This window comes from Canis aureus, chromosome 1 (assembly GCF_053574225.1).
Source record: "Canis aureus isolate CA01 chromosome 1, VMU_Caureus_v.1.0, whole genome shotgun sequence".
NCBI lineage: Eukaryota > Metazoa > Chordata > Mammalia > Carnivora > Canidae > Canis > Canis aureus.
The window spans coordinates 62,601,297-62,616,717 of NC_135611.1; the positions used below are offsets into that span (position 1 = coordinate 62,601,297).

At 45.1% G+C, this 15,421-nt stretch overlaps 2 protein-coding genes and 1 long non-coding RNA gene across 4 annotated transcripts in view; 2 read left to right on the top strand and 1 right to left on the bottom strand.

Moving 5' to 3' along the window:
- On the bottom strand, positions 1–8,833 carry LOC144316250 (uncharacterized). 2 transcript variants are annotated; one of them, XR_013382102.1, is made up of 3 exons: positions 8,409–8,832; positions 8,142–8,306; positions 1–104 (listed from the first exon to the last, which is right to left on the bottom strand). It is a non-coding gene; the product is annotated as an uncharacterized LOC144316250 (long non-coding RNA). The 2 variants fall into 2 exon arrangements; XR_013382103.1 differs by lacking the exon at positions 1–104 and adding an exon at positions 5,887–6,749 and having other exon boundaries at positions 8,409–8,833.
- Positions 861–5,041, top strand: FABP7 (fatty acid binding protein 7). Its single transcript, XM_077901941.1, has 4 exons — positions 861–1,093; positions 1,511–1,683; positions 2,338–2,439; positions 4,675–5,041. The coding sequence occupies exons 1-4, from the start codon at positions 1,021–1,023 to the stop codon at positions 4,723–4,725; spliced, it is 399 nt and encodes a 132-aa protein (XP_077758067.1). The 5' UTR covers positions 861–1,020; the 3' UTR covers positions 4,726–5,041.
- SMPDL3A (sphingomyelin phosphodiesterase acid like 3A) overlaps positions 8,546–15,421 on the top strand; it is a 17,701-nt gene continuing 10,825 nt past the window's right edge. The window contains exons 1-2 of the mRNA XM_077901928.1: positions 8,546–8,697; positions 14,575–14,788. Coding sequence (XP_077758054.1) covers positions 8,586–8,697; positions 14,575–14,788 — 326 coding nt within the window. The 5' untranslated portion in view covers positions 8,546–8,585. The remainder of the gene's footprint in view (positions 8,698–14,574; positions 14,789–15,421) is intronic.

A 15,421-nucleotide genomic window follows, 5' to 3' on the forward strand; every position in this document is an offset into this window, starting at 1 on the left:
CTTACATAGACATGGCCTCAGGAAATCAAAAGGTCCTACCGTGCAGGTCATTCAAAAATCTTATTAAATCATGTTATGTTGTTTTTCCACATGGATTCTATAATCTGTTGGAGAGAGAGAGAGAGAGAAAAAAAGAGCATTTCTTTACTTTGAACCTCATTAGTGAATCCTAACCATACTCCTCCTTCGGTCCATTTTCCATTTCAGTCTGGCTCTCGGATTCTTAGAAAGGACAATGGATCTTTAAATTCACCCAGTTTGCGTTGGGAAGAGGCCAAAGTTAGTTAGTATCCCATTGATACTCAGTCAGAGTAGCCTTCTAGCTGCACAATCCAGGGAAGGCATTTCCACCCCCACCCCTACCCCCCCTTTTTCTCGTTTGGCATATTCTAGCTTGTGTTTTGCCCTCCCCGTAAATATGAGAGAAAAGAAAAGACACTATTCAGCCTCCTTTGTCTGAAAAGCCTGGCGTCTCAATGGTTTTCCTTAAAGGGGGTCCTCATTTGTAACCCACTTTGCCACGAACGGAAATCAATCTGAATGTCCTATTGTGCATCTTTTTCTTCCTGCACAGTCTGGCATCGCCTTTGCCAAGTTCTCGAGCTGAACCTAAAAGACCCTCTCTCATTTCCCCCATGCCCTGCCTCCAGCCCCATTGAATCCTTGCAGAGCTTTCTCAGCAGCAGGATTGTAGAGGGGGATAGGGAGGAGCTCGCCCTACTCTGCTAACCCAGTGGCCTGAGCCAATCACCGAGCGGATTGGAACCTCGCTTGAGCCCCCCCTTCCCACCCTCCCACCCCCCTTCCCCAGGGCGACAGCCTCCTGAGAAAGGGGGACACGGGGGGGGGGGGTGTGTTTGCCATTTAAATCCTTGGCTTTCTGCCTGCTTCGGCTCCAAATAAGAAGGCGGGAGCTGCTGCGGGGTGCAAAGGGGTCTTGGGCATTGCAGTGGCAAGAAGACCCAGAGGTCCCCCCTCCTGTCTCTTGAACGGCCGTCGGGGCTACCGGAGAGGGCAAGGATGGTGGAGGCTTTCTGTGCTACCTGGAAGCTGACTGACAGCCAGAACTTTGATGAGTACATGAAGGCTCTAGGTAGGTAGAGAGAGGGGGGCTGTGCTCCTCTTAACCTGCAGCTTCTGTAGCTCCCACTAGATGGGCAAGTGGCCAGGACACATCCCACTGCCATCATCAAATGCTGGCCTCTGCGCTTCCCACAGGGGGGTTTTCAGGAGGCCTTCCCCTGCCTTCCTGCCTGGGGCTGAATAATGGAGCCACTACTCTGCAGGAGGCCAAGCTTCTCTACCTTTGTGTTTTCTCTCCTCTTATCACTGTGCATCCAGTTAAGCACCCGCAAGTCCTTACAGCTCAGGGGCTGCAGGTTCTGATTCAGGGGCTGAACGTGTCCTACTGACACTGAGGCTCGGCGGGCCTGGATTCCAGGATAGGAAAGCCGAGTCCTGCCCCCCGAGTTATTTTGGAAGTTGCCAGCTAACGGTGTTGCTTTTTCAGGTGTGGGCTTTGCCACCAGGCAGGTGGGAAATGTGACCAAACCAACCGTGATCATCGGCCAGGAGGGGGACAAAGTGGTGATCAGAACTCAGTGCACGTTCAAGAACACAGAGATTAGTTTCCACCTGGGAGAGGAGTTTGATGAAACCACTGCAGATGACAGAAACTGTAAGGTAAGGAGCTGCTCCTTCTCTGGGCTGGGGATGGGGAGCAGAGAGTAAAAGAGAGGTTCCTGACATCTCTCTTTGTTAGACGATGGGATGGGAAGGAGAGAATGTTCTGGGCACGTCAATTCAGGGAGGACGCCAGGATTCATTTTGCATTCTAGTGCGCACATGTTGTGTTCTGAACAGTGGGTACTGGCTGTCGCTCAAATCTCAAATCTCTTTGTCTCTCACTATATATATATATATTTTTCATATCTGTATTTCAGAAAGCTAACAGTGTTCATTTAAAAACAAAGATTGCATTTTGTTTATTAGTCTCTCCGATGGCCTCAGATTGATCAGTTTTGCCTCCTCGTAAAGCTTTGTTTAAAGAGTCGAGTGACTGGTCTGAGAGTACTTGTTCAGGATTCTCATTCCTAATAGATGACGTTTTTGCATTTAGATGCACCTATTTCAATGAAATGTTAAATGAATAGAGTTTATATAACAATGACTCTACAAGCAACAGAGGATATGATACTAATAAGCGTTAATGGGATAATCAGTTGATCGCCATGTATTCAATTATGTAACTCCTTCAAAAACCACTTCACTTGAGTTTCATATCAGAAATCTAACCTGGACCTTTTGCTATGTTCTGCATTTTGTTGTCGGTCTCAGTCTGTTGTTAGCCTGGATGGGGACAAACTTGTTCATGTACAGAAGTGGGATGGCAAAGAAACAAATTTTGTAAGAGAAATTAAGGATGGCAAAATGGTTATGGTAAGTAATGGCAATCCCCCCTCTGTTCCCTCTTGCTGTGCACTCCCTGCTCCCACTTCCCATCTCCTTCTTTAATAACATTAAATCTGCAGCAAGACTCTCTGACCTAGGCTAAAACAGAAGAAATTAAAAATGTCTTAGCTAACTATACTCGGCTCTCTGCTTCTTTAATTATAGAAAAAAAAAAAAAGGAAAATTCTATGCAGCATAGTTTTTAAAAGTTGCCATTGACTAAGCTAAAAGTGTCAAAAGAATTGGTGCAGGATTACTGTGAATGTCTGAACCTCAAATGAAATCTAATATAAAAATATTCATGGGGAGCTTGGGTGGTTCAGTTGGCTGAGCGTCCGACTCCTGGTTTCAGCTCAGGTCATGATCTCAGGGTCCTGAGATTGAGCCTCACGAAGGGCTCTGTGCTTAGCTCCAAGTGTGAATCTCTCCCTCTCCCTCTGCTCCTCTTCCCTCTCATGCTCTCTCTCTTTCTCAAATAAATAAATAAATAAATAACATCTCTAAAAAAAATTCATGGAAATATATAAGAGGGAGTGATACAACTCTAAGAATATCGAGCTTACTGAATATCAGAGAAATTACAGCTGCTGTAATAAATAAGAGATTTTTAAACATTTTATATTTTAGTTCATAAAAGTTCTCTGAGTTCAGTGCAGATAATTTAGGCTATAGCAGAAAAGTGTAGTTTCTCCTTAGGGGAACCATCTTAATGTTACTTCTTTCCAGTCTTTCTTTTGATGCATAAGGTTGCCTTGTAAATATGACTGTTCAATACTGGTAGTCGTAAAAAAAAAAAAAAAATACTGGTAGTGGTGCAAAAGCTATATGATATAAAAATTAAACTCCAGGGACGCCTGGGTGGCTCAGCAGTTGAGCGGTTGTGCGGTTGAGCGTCTTCCTTCGACTCAGGGTGTGATCCCAGGGTCCTGGGATGAGTCCCACATTGGGCTCCCCACAGGGAGCCTGCATCTCTCTCTGCCTATGTCTCTGCCTCTCTCTGTGTCTCTCATGAATAAATACATAAAATCTTAAAAAAACAACAACAACTCTAATGGTGGGGTAGTATCATAAACAGGGGAAAATTTTATGTTTTAATCTAACATCCAGGCACCTTTTTGTAACTGAGTAATGGTATTTTGATGACAGAGAGATAGTCAAATATAGCATTTTGGGGGTTTTTTCGGGGGGGGGGATAGATTTACATATTCCTTCTAGGATAATGGACAAAGGGTTTTTTTGTTTTTGTGATTAAAGGAAATGGATTTTTTTTTTCTCTTCTATCTGCTGCAATCAGCATTGTTCTAGATTAAGACACAGGGCTTACATTATTCATGGTTCTTTTCATGGGTTCAAGTGGGATGGGGAACAGAGAGTCAGTTTTCCCTTTGTGTGAACAAATATTTGCCCACTTATTTTTGCACTGATCACCGAAAGAAAGGATTTATTTATCGAAGATTCAATCTGAGGTTCTCCTTTATGCTTTTATCTCCATTCCCCCCCCCCCCCCCCCCCGAATACAGGACACTGGTAGCTCAGCTTTGGCATGCATGACTGGTCAGTCAAGGCTGAGTTCAAAAAAGATTAAAGTAATGGATGACAAGGGCACGCTATATTCTTGAAAGTCAAGTCAATACATGAAAATAATGGACACTAAACCCCCCTCCTAGGTTTGGTAAAGAGGATTTATGCAATTCTTCCAGTGAGATTTGACATAAAAGTCCATGTTCCATATTACACCTGCCTAGACACCTAGGTTCACATCAGGTAAAGTTCACACCGGCCAAAGCATTTGTATGACTTTGAAACAAGTCATTCCAAATACCCTTTTCTAAAATGATTTCAATTTTCTAAAAAGTCTTCAAAATGTATCTATTACGAAAACCTACTATAAACTCCATTCACTTTCAAAGCAGATGGCTATTTTGCTCCATCACCTCCTCGATAATTTGAGGCAAAGGAATTCTTTTGACCTGAATCTACTTAATCTCAGTGTTTTGCTTCATTTTACTTTTAGAGACATGAACAATGTGTACATGGCATTCACTCAATAAATTAAAAAAAGTTTCTTTCCTTTTTAAGAACTGAAGAGCTTATGCAGCATTTAGTGTCTGTAAATGACATCATGCTTTTGCATAATATGTAAATTATATATGATAATCTTTAGACATTTCAGCTTCTGTTATTCTTGTGTAAAAAGATTTGATTATTTTTTGCATCTTCCAGACTCTTACTTTTGGTGATGTGGTTGCTGTTCGCCAGTATGAGAAGGCATAGAAAGGCTCCTGATCTGGGGTTGGAAAAGCTCTACGGTTTTTCTGTTTACTCAAGTCTCAGTGTTATCCTATTACAGCATGGGTGATCACTAACTAGAAGGTTATCTTTGATGTGGAGGTGGAAAATGGTGCTTTAAAAACTTGTCTTAAAAACTTTTTACTGCCACTAGCCCAATTTTGATCTGCAAATTGATAATGTTTTATAATTCATATTAAAAATTTTAGGCCAAGTTTTAAAAATAAAGAAATGAATACATTTTATAATTTCCCTTGGAATGCAAATCAAATTGGAATAAAAATCTTACACCCATAAGAAATTTTGTCTTTGTTTTTAATATTACTAATCTGGCCGGGAATTATACATTGGGAGGTTTTAGACAGAATAAACTTTCTTATTGTCTAAAGCAAAGGTGGAAAAGTAAGCGCTTTGTTTAAAATACTAATTAAAAAAGAAATAAGCAGAAGCCTGAGGAAAAGTGGAAATGCCACAGATTTGGTTGAGACTTGTGTAGAGAATTTGTGACAATTAAATTCATTGGTAAGAACCCAAAGGAGCCTTGTAATGGTGGCTTGGGCTGCTATTAGGAACATGTAGGCTGATAAAGCAAAATAATATACATGAAAATGTCTTATTAAAAGGTAAATATAGTCAAAACTTTACATAATCAAAATGTCATATAATTCAAGTTTCGTATTGAAAGGTAAATAGGAAAAGAAAGTCAATTTTATCCTGGATTATAAGATGTGTCTCCAGACAAGTACGTTGAACTGAACTATCAGTGAAGTCAGTGAGAGTGCTAAAATGGAGTGTGCATAAAAGGAACTAAGGCATTCAAATTCCTTTTTTTGGGTGTGTGTGTGGGGGGGCATTCTTGAAACTGAGTTGACCAAGAAAAGATAAATATCTATTTGTAGCCTATTAGTGTTTGCCTTTGTAAGTAGACACAAACAACTGTTACTCTGTATTTCATTGTTTATAAAATGCTTTTTATCCATTTTCCCAAACCAACAATATGAAGGCAGATAGTAGTATTTTTATTTTGCTGAAGGGGAAATTGAATATTGGGTTTACATGTCCACATTCTCATAATTAGTAACAATACTGTAAACTTTGTGATTTTTCCTCTTCATTTATTCTTAAAAATTGACATTTCAGCTTAAATATTGCTTGGGTGGGGGGTGGGGGGCAAGATCTTAGTTTCCCTGACCACTCCTTAGGAAATCTTTTTCTTCTGGGAAGGATAATAGGGTAAATATTTTTCAGGAAAAAAATATGCCATATTCATTTTGATTAGCCAGGTGATTTCAGTAAATTTCTATAAATTCATTGAAGGCCCAATTAACTTACAGAAAGAAGCATGAGGAAACTTACTTTCACTTACAAAATTCACCATCATGATACTATTATCCGACTATTGGATTACTTTAGTTACTATAATGAAAAGTAGGAAAAACTAAAGTACAGCTATGGGATTTAACATATGAATACAATTATTACTGAATGCCAACAAAGATTTTCTAAGATGACCATCCCTAAAAGTACAGTCAGCACCCCCCTACACTTTTTTTTCAGTAGGATCCACACCCTGAGTGGAGCCCAATGTAAGGCTTGAACTCATAACCCTGAGATCAAGAGCCAATGTTTTTTTTTTTTAATTTTTTAAAGATTTTATTTATTTATTCATGAGACACACACACACACACACACACACACACACACACAGAGACAGGCTCCACGCAGGGGGCCCGATGTGGGACTGGATCCCGGGTCTCCAGCATCAGGCCCTGAGCCCAAGACAGGCGCCAAACCGCTGAGCCACCCAGGCATCCCCAAGAGCCAATGTTAAACCAACTGAGCCACCCAGGCACCCCATGCTTTCGTCTTTAAAAGCATGAAACACAACATTGAGAGAGTTTGCTCTGAATTGCTCAGACAGCTTCGTCTTTGCTTCTGTTGAAAGACTGATTTCTCTTGGTGATTCCAGCCTATGCTCCTGTAGAAACGCAGACTCTGGCCTCTCTGTCCTTAAAGATACAAGGCCAAGGATGGGGATTCAGTAGCTTTGGCTCATTATAATTAGGCATCCTGTGGGCATTTATTTGCATAACGACTGTCTCATGGAGTGAAGAACGGGGCGGGTTTTGGGTGGCCTCAATGAGAAACAAAATTCCAATTACAAAGATCAAGAGCTGCAATGGTGGACCAAATGCATTTTTCTGGGAAGGCAATTAACGAATATCGTTGCTTCCTAAATGTTTACAGGGTAGTTGCCAGTCATTTTTCTTCAAGCAGTATTCTGGCTCACGTAGTAATCAGCCAATGTCCTAAGTTTTCTGGGTTGCCCTTTTTGTTTTTAATATAGTTCATAGAACAGGGAAAATTACCGAGCCTACAGGCAATTTGACCAACAGGCCCTGGAAAAACGTTTGTGAAATCCCAGGGCCTACAAACTTGAGTAAAGGCTGTCTTGTGAAATCCACAGTTGGATGATGAGTAAGCCGTGGCCCCCCCACTGTCACATGTGCTTTCCCTCACAACAAATGACTCCTCCACCTGGGACATGGGGGCCTAGAAGCTCATGCCCAAGCTTAAGGGGAAAACCCAAAATGTTGGGGCACTGTAGCTTTGCACTTCTAATGGAGGAGGTATAAAGGAAAACAAAACAGGGAGTAGAAGGGAGAATGATGTTTCTACCCTTTGTCTTTTACAGGATTTCAAGCACTGCTTAGGATTCAACACGTGCGTGTGGTATTTTATTCCTAGGTTCTGAACTGCTTCACAATCAATTCACTTCCAGTAAAACTTATTGAAATAGGTGGGGGGGGGGGCGTGGACCGAAAATTGCTATTTTTACACATTAAAAAAATCCTTTTCCCATCTTTGAAAACGTTTGGGCTAGAAACACACAAGTCATCGTGCTGTCCTTAAAGTCATTCTCTCTCATCTGTTGACCATTTTTTCCCCCTGTCCCTTCTCCTCCATACCTTTGAGGTGGCTGGCCTGAGAAATTCCAAAGACCATCCTGCCACCCCTGGGAAGCATTTTGCTTCTTGAAGGGCTCTCTGAGTGACCCTAAAACTGAGGCAGGCCCTAACTAGGCTGGCAGCACATGAAACAAAACGGAAGCACCTTGATTCCCATTCATTGCAAAGCCCCTTTCATGTGGCCCATTAATTAAACCACGCGGGATATAATATAAGGTTTCCTGGGCTGGGAAACAAATACATTTTATAGCATCTTTTATGAGGCCAGTCATTCCGCAGGGTATTTTCCTCTCCGGAGGAATTCCATGTCCTGCAAATTGAAGCTGTGTGCTGGTGACCTTCAGGAGGCCAGCATCCTCATCAATGGCCAAAGAAGGAACCAAGAACCCGAGGCGGGCTGGGGGATCTCGGCCCCACTGTCGGGCCAAGTACCTTTAAAGATTCCTTAGAAGAGGAAGATCAAGAGGCTCTATTTCTGCTTCTCCGGCATCTCGGGGCCCAGACGCTGTCAACGAGCAACCAAGCAAAAGCCCTGGAACCTGGAGTCCCTGAGCCGAGCTCTCCAACGTCAGCATCACTGCAGCGTCACCTGGAGGGCTTTTTAAGAAAACACACCTGCTGGGCTCTTATCCCCCCCACCCCGCACCCCGAGTTTTCGACGGACTTGGCCCGGGGTGGGGCCCGGGAACCGTCACTCACTGCGATTCCCGGGGGCGCGGTCGCGGGACCTGCGGCCGGGGGAGGGCCCCCCGCTGGGGTTTGCCCGACGCATAAGAGGCCGGTGGTGGCCGCGGCGACCGAAGGTCCAGGAGCCCCGCGGCCCGGGGAGAGCGCACCTGCCGCCCCCGCCCCCGCCTCCCCGCCGCGGCGCTCCCGATGGCGCTGCTCCGCGCGCTCGTCTGCTGCCTGGTGGCCGCCGGGCTAGGCCGGCCCGGGCTCGGGATGCCGCTGGCGCCCGCCGGAGGCCCGAGCCCCGCCCCGACGGCCGGTGAGTCCCGGGGGCCGCGGGGGGAGCCGTGCGCGCCCCGGGAGGACGCAGCCCCAGGCCGCGGCGCGGGGAGGAGCGGCGCCCAGGGAGACCGGGGGAGCCGAGGGGACCGGGGGGACCGGAGGGACCGGGGGGACCGGGGAGACCAGGGACACGGGGAGGAGCGGGGGGACCGGGGAGACAGGGGGGCGCGGGGAGACCGGGAGACCGGGGGAACCGGTGGGCGCGGGCGACCGGGGAGCACGGGGAGACCCGGGGGCGCGGGGAGAGCGGGGGGTGCGGGCTGCCGGGGACCCGGGGCGCGGGGAGACCGGGGAGACCGGGGGGCTCGGGGGACGGGGGAGCACGGGGGCACGGGGCGCAGGTGCAGGGGTGCGGAGGGATCGAGGGGCGCAGGGGGCGTGGGGATGCGGGGGGGCACGGGGGACCCGAGACGCGGGGGTCCGGGGGGATGGAGGGAGGTACCCCCGCCGGCGGGGGCGCAGGGGGGCACGGGGTCCGGGGCTTGGGTGTGCGGGGTCACAGGGCGTCGGGAGGGCGCAGAGGCCCGGGGGCGCGGGGCGCGGGGTGCGGGGGGACCGGAGGGACCAGGGGCCGGGGGGATGGGGAGGTGCCCCGCGGGCTGGGGCGCGGCCGGGGCGCTGCCGGGCCCGCGCTCTCCGCGCGTCTGTCTCCGGGGAAACCCGAGCGGGCGGCGGGGCGCTGCGCCCTCGCGGAGCCTGGGGAACCCGCGAGGTTCCTGGTCCCCACGGGGATGCACAGCTCAGCGGGACCGGGGTGACCTCTGCCCCTGGGTTCCCCGGGAGCGGGACCAACTTTATTCTTTTATTATTATTTCTGTTAATTTTAAGATTTTATTTATTCATTCATGAGAGACACAGAGAGAGGCAGACACATAGGCAGAGGGAGAAGCAGGCTCCCTGCGGGGGGCCCGATGGGGACTCGATCCCGGGACCCGGGTCACTTCCCGGCCCCGCTGCGCCACCGCGGCTCCCAGCTTGATTCATTCTTGACCCTCGAATGCAGTACCTGTTGCAGCAGCGGCTGCCAAGCTGGGATGGGCCCAGCGCATGGGCATCACCTGAAGTGGTTAGGAGTGCGGGTTTCCAGGCCACCCCACACCTATGGAATAGGAAACTCTGAGAATTGGGGTCCCACAACCTGCCTCACGAATTTCCCATTGTAGGATGCCTTTTGAGCCTTCGGTTTCAAAGATGAAGGTACCCCCACCTCCCTGAGTCCCTGGGAAAAGAATTGCTTTGTTAATTAGCGGGGCTGGGGGGTGGGGGAGGGTTTTGATAGGTGGAGGTCTGTTTTGTGGTTAGGGCATAGCTGTCCCCAAAACACCGGCGCTTGGTGCCTAGACCCTCTCCTCTCCGTCGCTCTCGCTCTCTCACCCGCCTTTGGAAATGCTCTGAGAAAAGAACCTCCTCTTTGTCTGAGAGCCAAGTTCTCATGACTCAGCTGTCAGGCAGTTGAAAGCAAGAACTGTGAATCTGGTTTCCCAACTGTCAGTCATAACAAGAAGTTGTCCCCAAATACGTGTGTATGCTGCTTTCTGCTTTTAGTAAAGCTAGTGGTGTTTTTAGGATTTTGAGATAAAATGTCCCAGGGTGCCTGGGACCACCCAATGGCAAATTTGCTGTTTGGTTTTAAGGCTCTGATGGCAGAAGGCCTCGATGACAACTTTCTGGTGTCTAGGAGATCTTCACTTACAGTTCCCTGTTTTGATAGGGAGGCAGAGTCACTTAGGGAGGGGGCAGGGGTGGGGTGACCCAGGTTTGAAGACCTGCCTAAGTGTTGATTCAGCACTTTCATCGGATATATTATTTTATTTGTTTTCCACTCAATGTGACGTTCTCTCTCCTCCTGACTCCATCCTAAATTGCTTCCTTTACAACACCCACCACGAATGGCCTCTGCTTCTTGGGGTATGTGTGTGTGTGTGTGTGTGTGTGTGTGTGTGTAAATTCCCCACCCTGTCAAGTCCCAGGGCTCAGAGGACAACTCAGAGAGACCTTACCTGGGTGTCTGTCTCCAACTCTTCAGAATTAGTACAGCAGGGTCTGCACAAGTATTTGGTAGGAACTGACATTATAAGCAAGCAAACAAAAATACCTGTTGGAAACAATAACCATGTGTCCAAACATCTAAATTATGGTTTATTAGGTTCTTTAGGATAAATTATAATGTCTTTAGATAAATTATAAGTTTTAGGGGGATAATGTTGAGCATTTATCTAGATATGTTGACAGCTGCATATGCACATACATTTGCGGAAATCTTGTTTAAGATTATTTGCAGAACAAGACAGAAATCATTGTGTAGTAAAAAGAGCTTTGGACTGAGAACCAGGGAATCTATAGCAGAGTGTGGGCCACAGGCCAGGTCTTTGGCCTTAGACACACACACACACACACACACACACGCATGCACAGCACTTTATATATAATTTCACTAGAGGTGGGAGGTGAGGCCTCCAGAGGTTCATTATTCATAAATCCCAGGTTAAGAACCTGTCAGAGCTCCTTTTGGTTTCTATTTAAAGACTTCCTTCAGTGCATCTAAATAATTACCCCTCACTTATCTGTATCTGGCAATGCAATATAGTGGAAAGAACGCTAGACTGGAAGTCTGGACAGACTGGTTCTAGTTCAGCTTTCATTGCGGAGTCACCAAGTGACCTTGAGGAAACCCTGAAATCCTCCTGTGCCTAATAGAAAAATGTTTATTGAGGACCCACTCTAGGTCAGAAATATTCTAAGATGCTCAGGATATATAAATCTAGGTACTAGAGGTGTGTTCTTGATATGTTCCTAGCTTGGGTTTCTACAATTTTAATATATTTATTCTCTCACACTCCTTAGTTGTCACAGTACCTCATGTAGGTGTTGTCATCTATTTTACATGAGGCAAGTGAGACGGAAGGACGCTTAAGGGTGAACACACACACAGAGGCAAGCGGTGCAGGGTTAAGAGCAGCGTGGAGTCTGGGATTGTATCTCCTGAATCCCTATCTTGACTCTCTTGTGATTAGTACATGTGACTTGGACTTAATCTCTGTATGCTGCAATTCCTTGCCCGAAAAATGAAAACCATGATGAGTTAATGCAGGTAAAGCATGAAAAAAAGAAAAAAACAGTACTAAGCTAACAGTAAGTACTTGATACATTTTAACTGTTGCTTGGAAATGAAGAGGTTCAATCTCAATTTCAAGCTTGGGGTCAAAATAACTGTATAACTAGCATCGAGTTTACTAAATGCCTGGTATCTTTTAAGAGCTTTTCTTCTACTAAGTCACTTAATCCTCATACAAAACGCAGTCATAATCTTCCCATTTTGCAGATGAAACAAGACAAGATCACACAGATTAGTAAGCGGAGCTTGGGTTGATTGATTGATTGATTTAAAATCAGATTGAGAGGTGGGGAGGGGCAGAGAGAGAGAGTCCTAAGCAGACTTGGCCCTGAGGGTGGGGCCCTACATGGGCTGGATCCCATGATCCTGAGATCACGACCTGAGCTGAGACCAACCCACTGCACCACTGAGGCGCCCCTGCATTTAAAGTCGTGATCAGGGATCCCTGGGTGGCGCAGCGGTTTAGTGCCTGCCTTTGGCCCAGGGCGCGATCCTGGAGTCCCAGGATCGAGTCCCACATCGGGCTCTCGGTGCATGGAGCCTGCTTCTCCCTCTGCCTGTGTCTCTGCCTCTCTCTCTCTGTGACTATAGTAAATAAATAAAAATTTAAAAAAAAATAAAAATAAAGTCGTGATCATCTCACTCGAGTCCCCACTCTTAACCGCAACACTGTACTGTTCTGTGTGCAGTTTATTATAATTTAACATTCTACAAGTGGTTAGAAATGCATGTTTACATAAAAGAAGATGTACTATATATTTTTATGCCAAGAAGGACAGCCTCCAGGTTGATTCCGAGCTATTTGCCTATCCCGCTCTGTGCGTTGGCTAACGTATGTCCAAGCTAAAAATACAAGTTGGAATATTCTCTGCACTAAAGAATAAAATAAATCTGGGCAGCCCGAGTGGCTCAGCGGTTTAGCACCACCTTCAGCCCAGGGCGTGATCCTGGAGCCCTGGGATTGAGTCCCACATGGGGCTCCCTGCATGGAGCCTGCTTCTCCCTCTGCCTGTGTCTCTGCTTCTCTCTGTGTGTGTCTCTCATGAATAAATTAATAAAATCTTTTTTAAAAAAAGTAAAATAAATCCCTCTTGGCAAATGTTTTCAAATGGGGATGGAATACCAGGTAATCGATTGTAAAGACTAGTTTAGGTCTATTTGCTTCTGGATCTTTTGTCTTCCACTTCTTGGCTATGAAGTTCAATATGTTATAAACTTATAACAATGTTATGGAGAAAAAAACAGCCCAAATGTAACTTCCCTTTTGTACCTTAACAAATGAACAGTTTTCAGTGTTCTGCTGTATTATCCAGCTTTGGGTTCTCTTCAGGTGTTTGCTCACATACACACTCAGCTTTTATCAGCTTTGTCCAGAGAGATAAAAGTTCGCATTCTTCTTGTCTGCTCCACGGTCCTAGGGTAGCACCTGCTGCTATGTCACTTCTGACGTGTTTCTGATAAAAGTTAGTCATGATCAGAGTGAGCTCAAAATTCAAAGTGTGAAAAAGCCTCACTATGAAACTAATTTATTAGTTGTATATGAGAAGGCAGCCAAGTGGTAAGACAGTCCACGTAAATTCGCTGTAAGCAAACTGGAGGACTTTTCAAAATGGGGTTCAGATTTTGACCCTGCCATTTATTAGCTGTGTCTTCCTGAGCAAATTTCTTAATCGACCCAGCATTCACCTCGAAAATATGAACAAAGATTCTTACTTCAAGTGAGTAGTTTTGAGAATGAACTGAACATAGTATATTTAGTTTCCTTATTATAACGCCTGGCACAAATGCTTAATGAAGAGAGGTACTACTATGAGTATTAGTACTGGTATTTCCTTCAATTAGAGAATCCTGTCCAGGCTATGACATGGGCTCTGGGTTTCTACCCATGGTTTCATCCTCTTTAGCAAATGCTTTCCTTCCTATTATTAACATTTGATACAAGTGTGCACTAGATGTTCCTATATTTAGTACCTTTTAAGAGCTTCTGGAAATCCTTCTGTTGGCTTAAAGCTAGTAGTTAAAGATTTATATATATATATTTTCCACTAATGTTAACAGGCGAGGGTTTTCAAGTCAAGAGGAGTGAGATTTAGCCCCTGGTCACTGTGGAACCCTCACAGACCACATCGTGTTTCCACAGGAAGAACATAAATAAATTCTGAAACCCTAAATTCTTCAAGGAAGGAACTATGCTATTAAGACACAATATAATTTTATCAGTGATCTCCCAGAAGGATATCTCCCCATATTTCATGACGCAACTGAGTGTTTGTTGCGTAGTCTTTGTTAGGTAGTCGTGCCATCCCTAAGCTCATCAGTTCTGATACGTGTAAGTAACACATTTTAGTAAATTCTTCCTACTATCTTCAGAATCCTCACCTTCTGACAGGGAGGCATTGTATTTCCCTTCAGGGCAAATTGAAATTTCAGTTACTAAGGCTTTCCTCCATCACAGGGAGGACTATCTCTAGTCTGACTGTAAATACTTGTATGGACATTCCTAAAGGAGAGTAGATTTAACACCATTTCTTTACTTTTTTTTCTAATAATAATTTATTTTTTATTGGTGTTCAATTTGCCAACATACAGAATAACACCCAGTGCTCATCCCGTCAAGTGCCCCCCTCAGTGCCCGTCACCCATTCACCCCCACCCCCCGCCCTCCTCCCCTTCCACCACCCCTAGTTCGTTTCCCAGAGTTAGGAGTCTTTAAACACCATTTCTTTTCTATTCCAACAGGACAGTTTTGGCATGTGACTGACCTGCACTTAGACCCTACTTACCACATCACAGATGACCACACAAAAGTGTGCGCGTCATCTAAAGGCGCAAATGCCTCCAATCCCGGCCCTTTTGGAGATGTTCTGTGTGATTCTCCATATGACCTTATTTTGTCAGCATTTGATTTTATTAAAAATTCGGGACAAGAAGCATCTTTCATGATATGGACAGGGTAAGTGATTATATATACACTCTTAGTTTCTCAATGCTTATCTCCGGTGTCCTCAGCTTCATTAGAATGCTGAATTCCTATGAAGATTAATTAGGTTTTAAGTTAAGAATTATTGGGGTTTTAGAAATGCTATGTCAAATTAATCATTAGATTACTAGAGATAAGGAAGAGGTCTCAGAATTTTTATTTTATTTTATTTTTCTAATACAGACTCTAGGAAAATGTTGATGTTAGCTAAGAGGTGACTCCACGCCTAGGTCAGTGTTTTGAGGTGTTTATTAATGTGATATTAGGTCTTGATCAAATAATTAAAGCAAAAGGCTACAAAGGGAGTTGACCTGTGATAGTAATTTTATAAACATCATCTGTCATTACAGAGTGACGAGGTCTATATTTCCTGTGCCTGCAGTAATGACCGTGATGCTATTTAGCCAATTTATACATTATAACTCATTTAGTCTTCACAATTGATGCTATTATTATTATTCCCATTTTACAGATGAACAAATGAAGGCTGAGCATCTAAGTAACTTGTTCAAGTGCACACAGCTAGTGAATGGCAAAGCTGGGACTTGACTCTAGGCCTGTTACCTGTGGAATCTGTGCTTTTAATTACAAAAATATTTGCCTCTC

Coding starts and splice junctions, on each gene's coding strand:
- FABP7 (XM_077901941.1), top strand. CDS start 1,021: ATGGTGGAGGCTTTCTGTGCTACCTGGAAGCTGACTGACAGCCAGAAC. Junction 1,094..1,510: donor TGAGTACATGAAGGCTCTAG/GTAGGTAGAGAG, acceptor TTGCTTTTTCAG/GTGTGGGCTTTGCCACCAGG. Junction 1,684..2,337: donor CAGATGACAGAAACTGTAAG/GTAAGGAGCTGC, acceptor TGTCGGTCTCAG/TCTGTTGTTAGCCTGGATGG.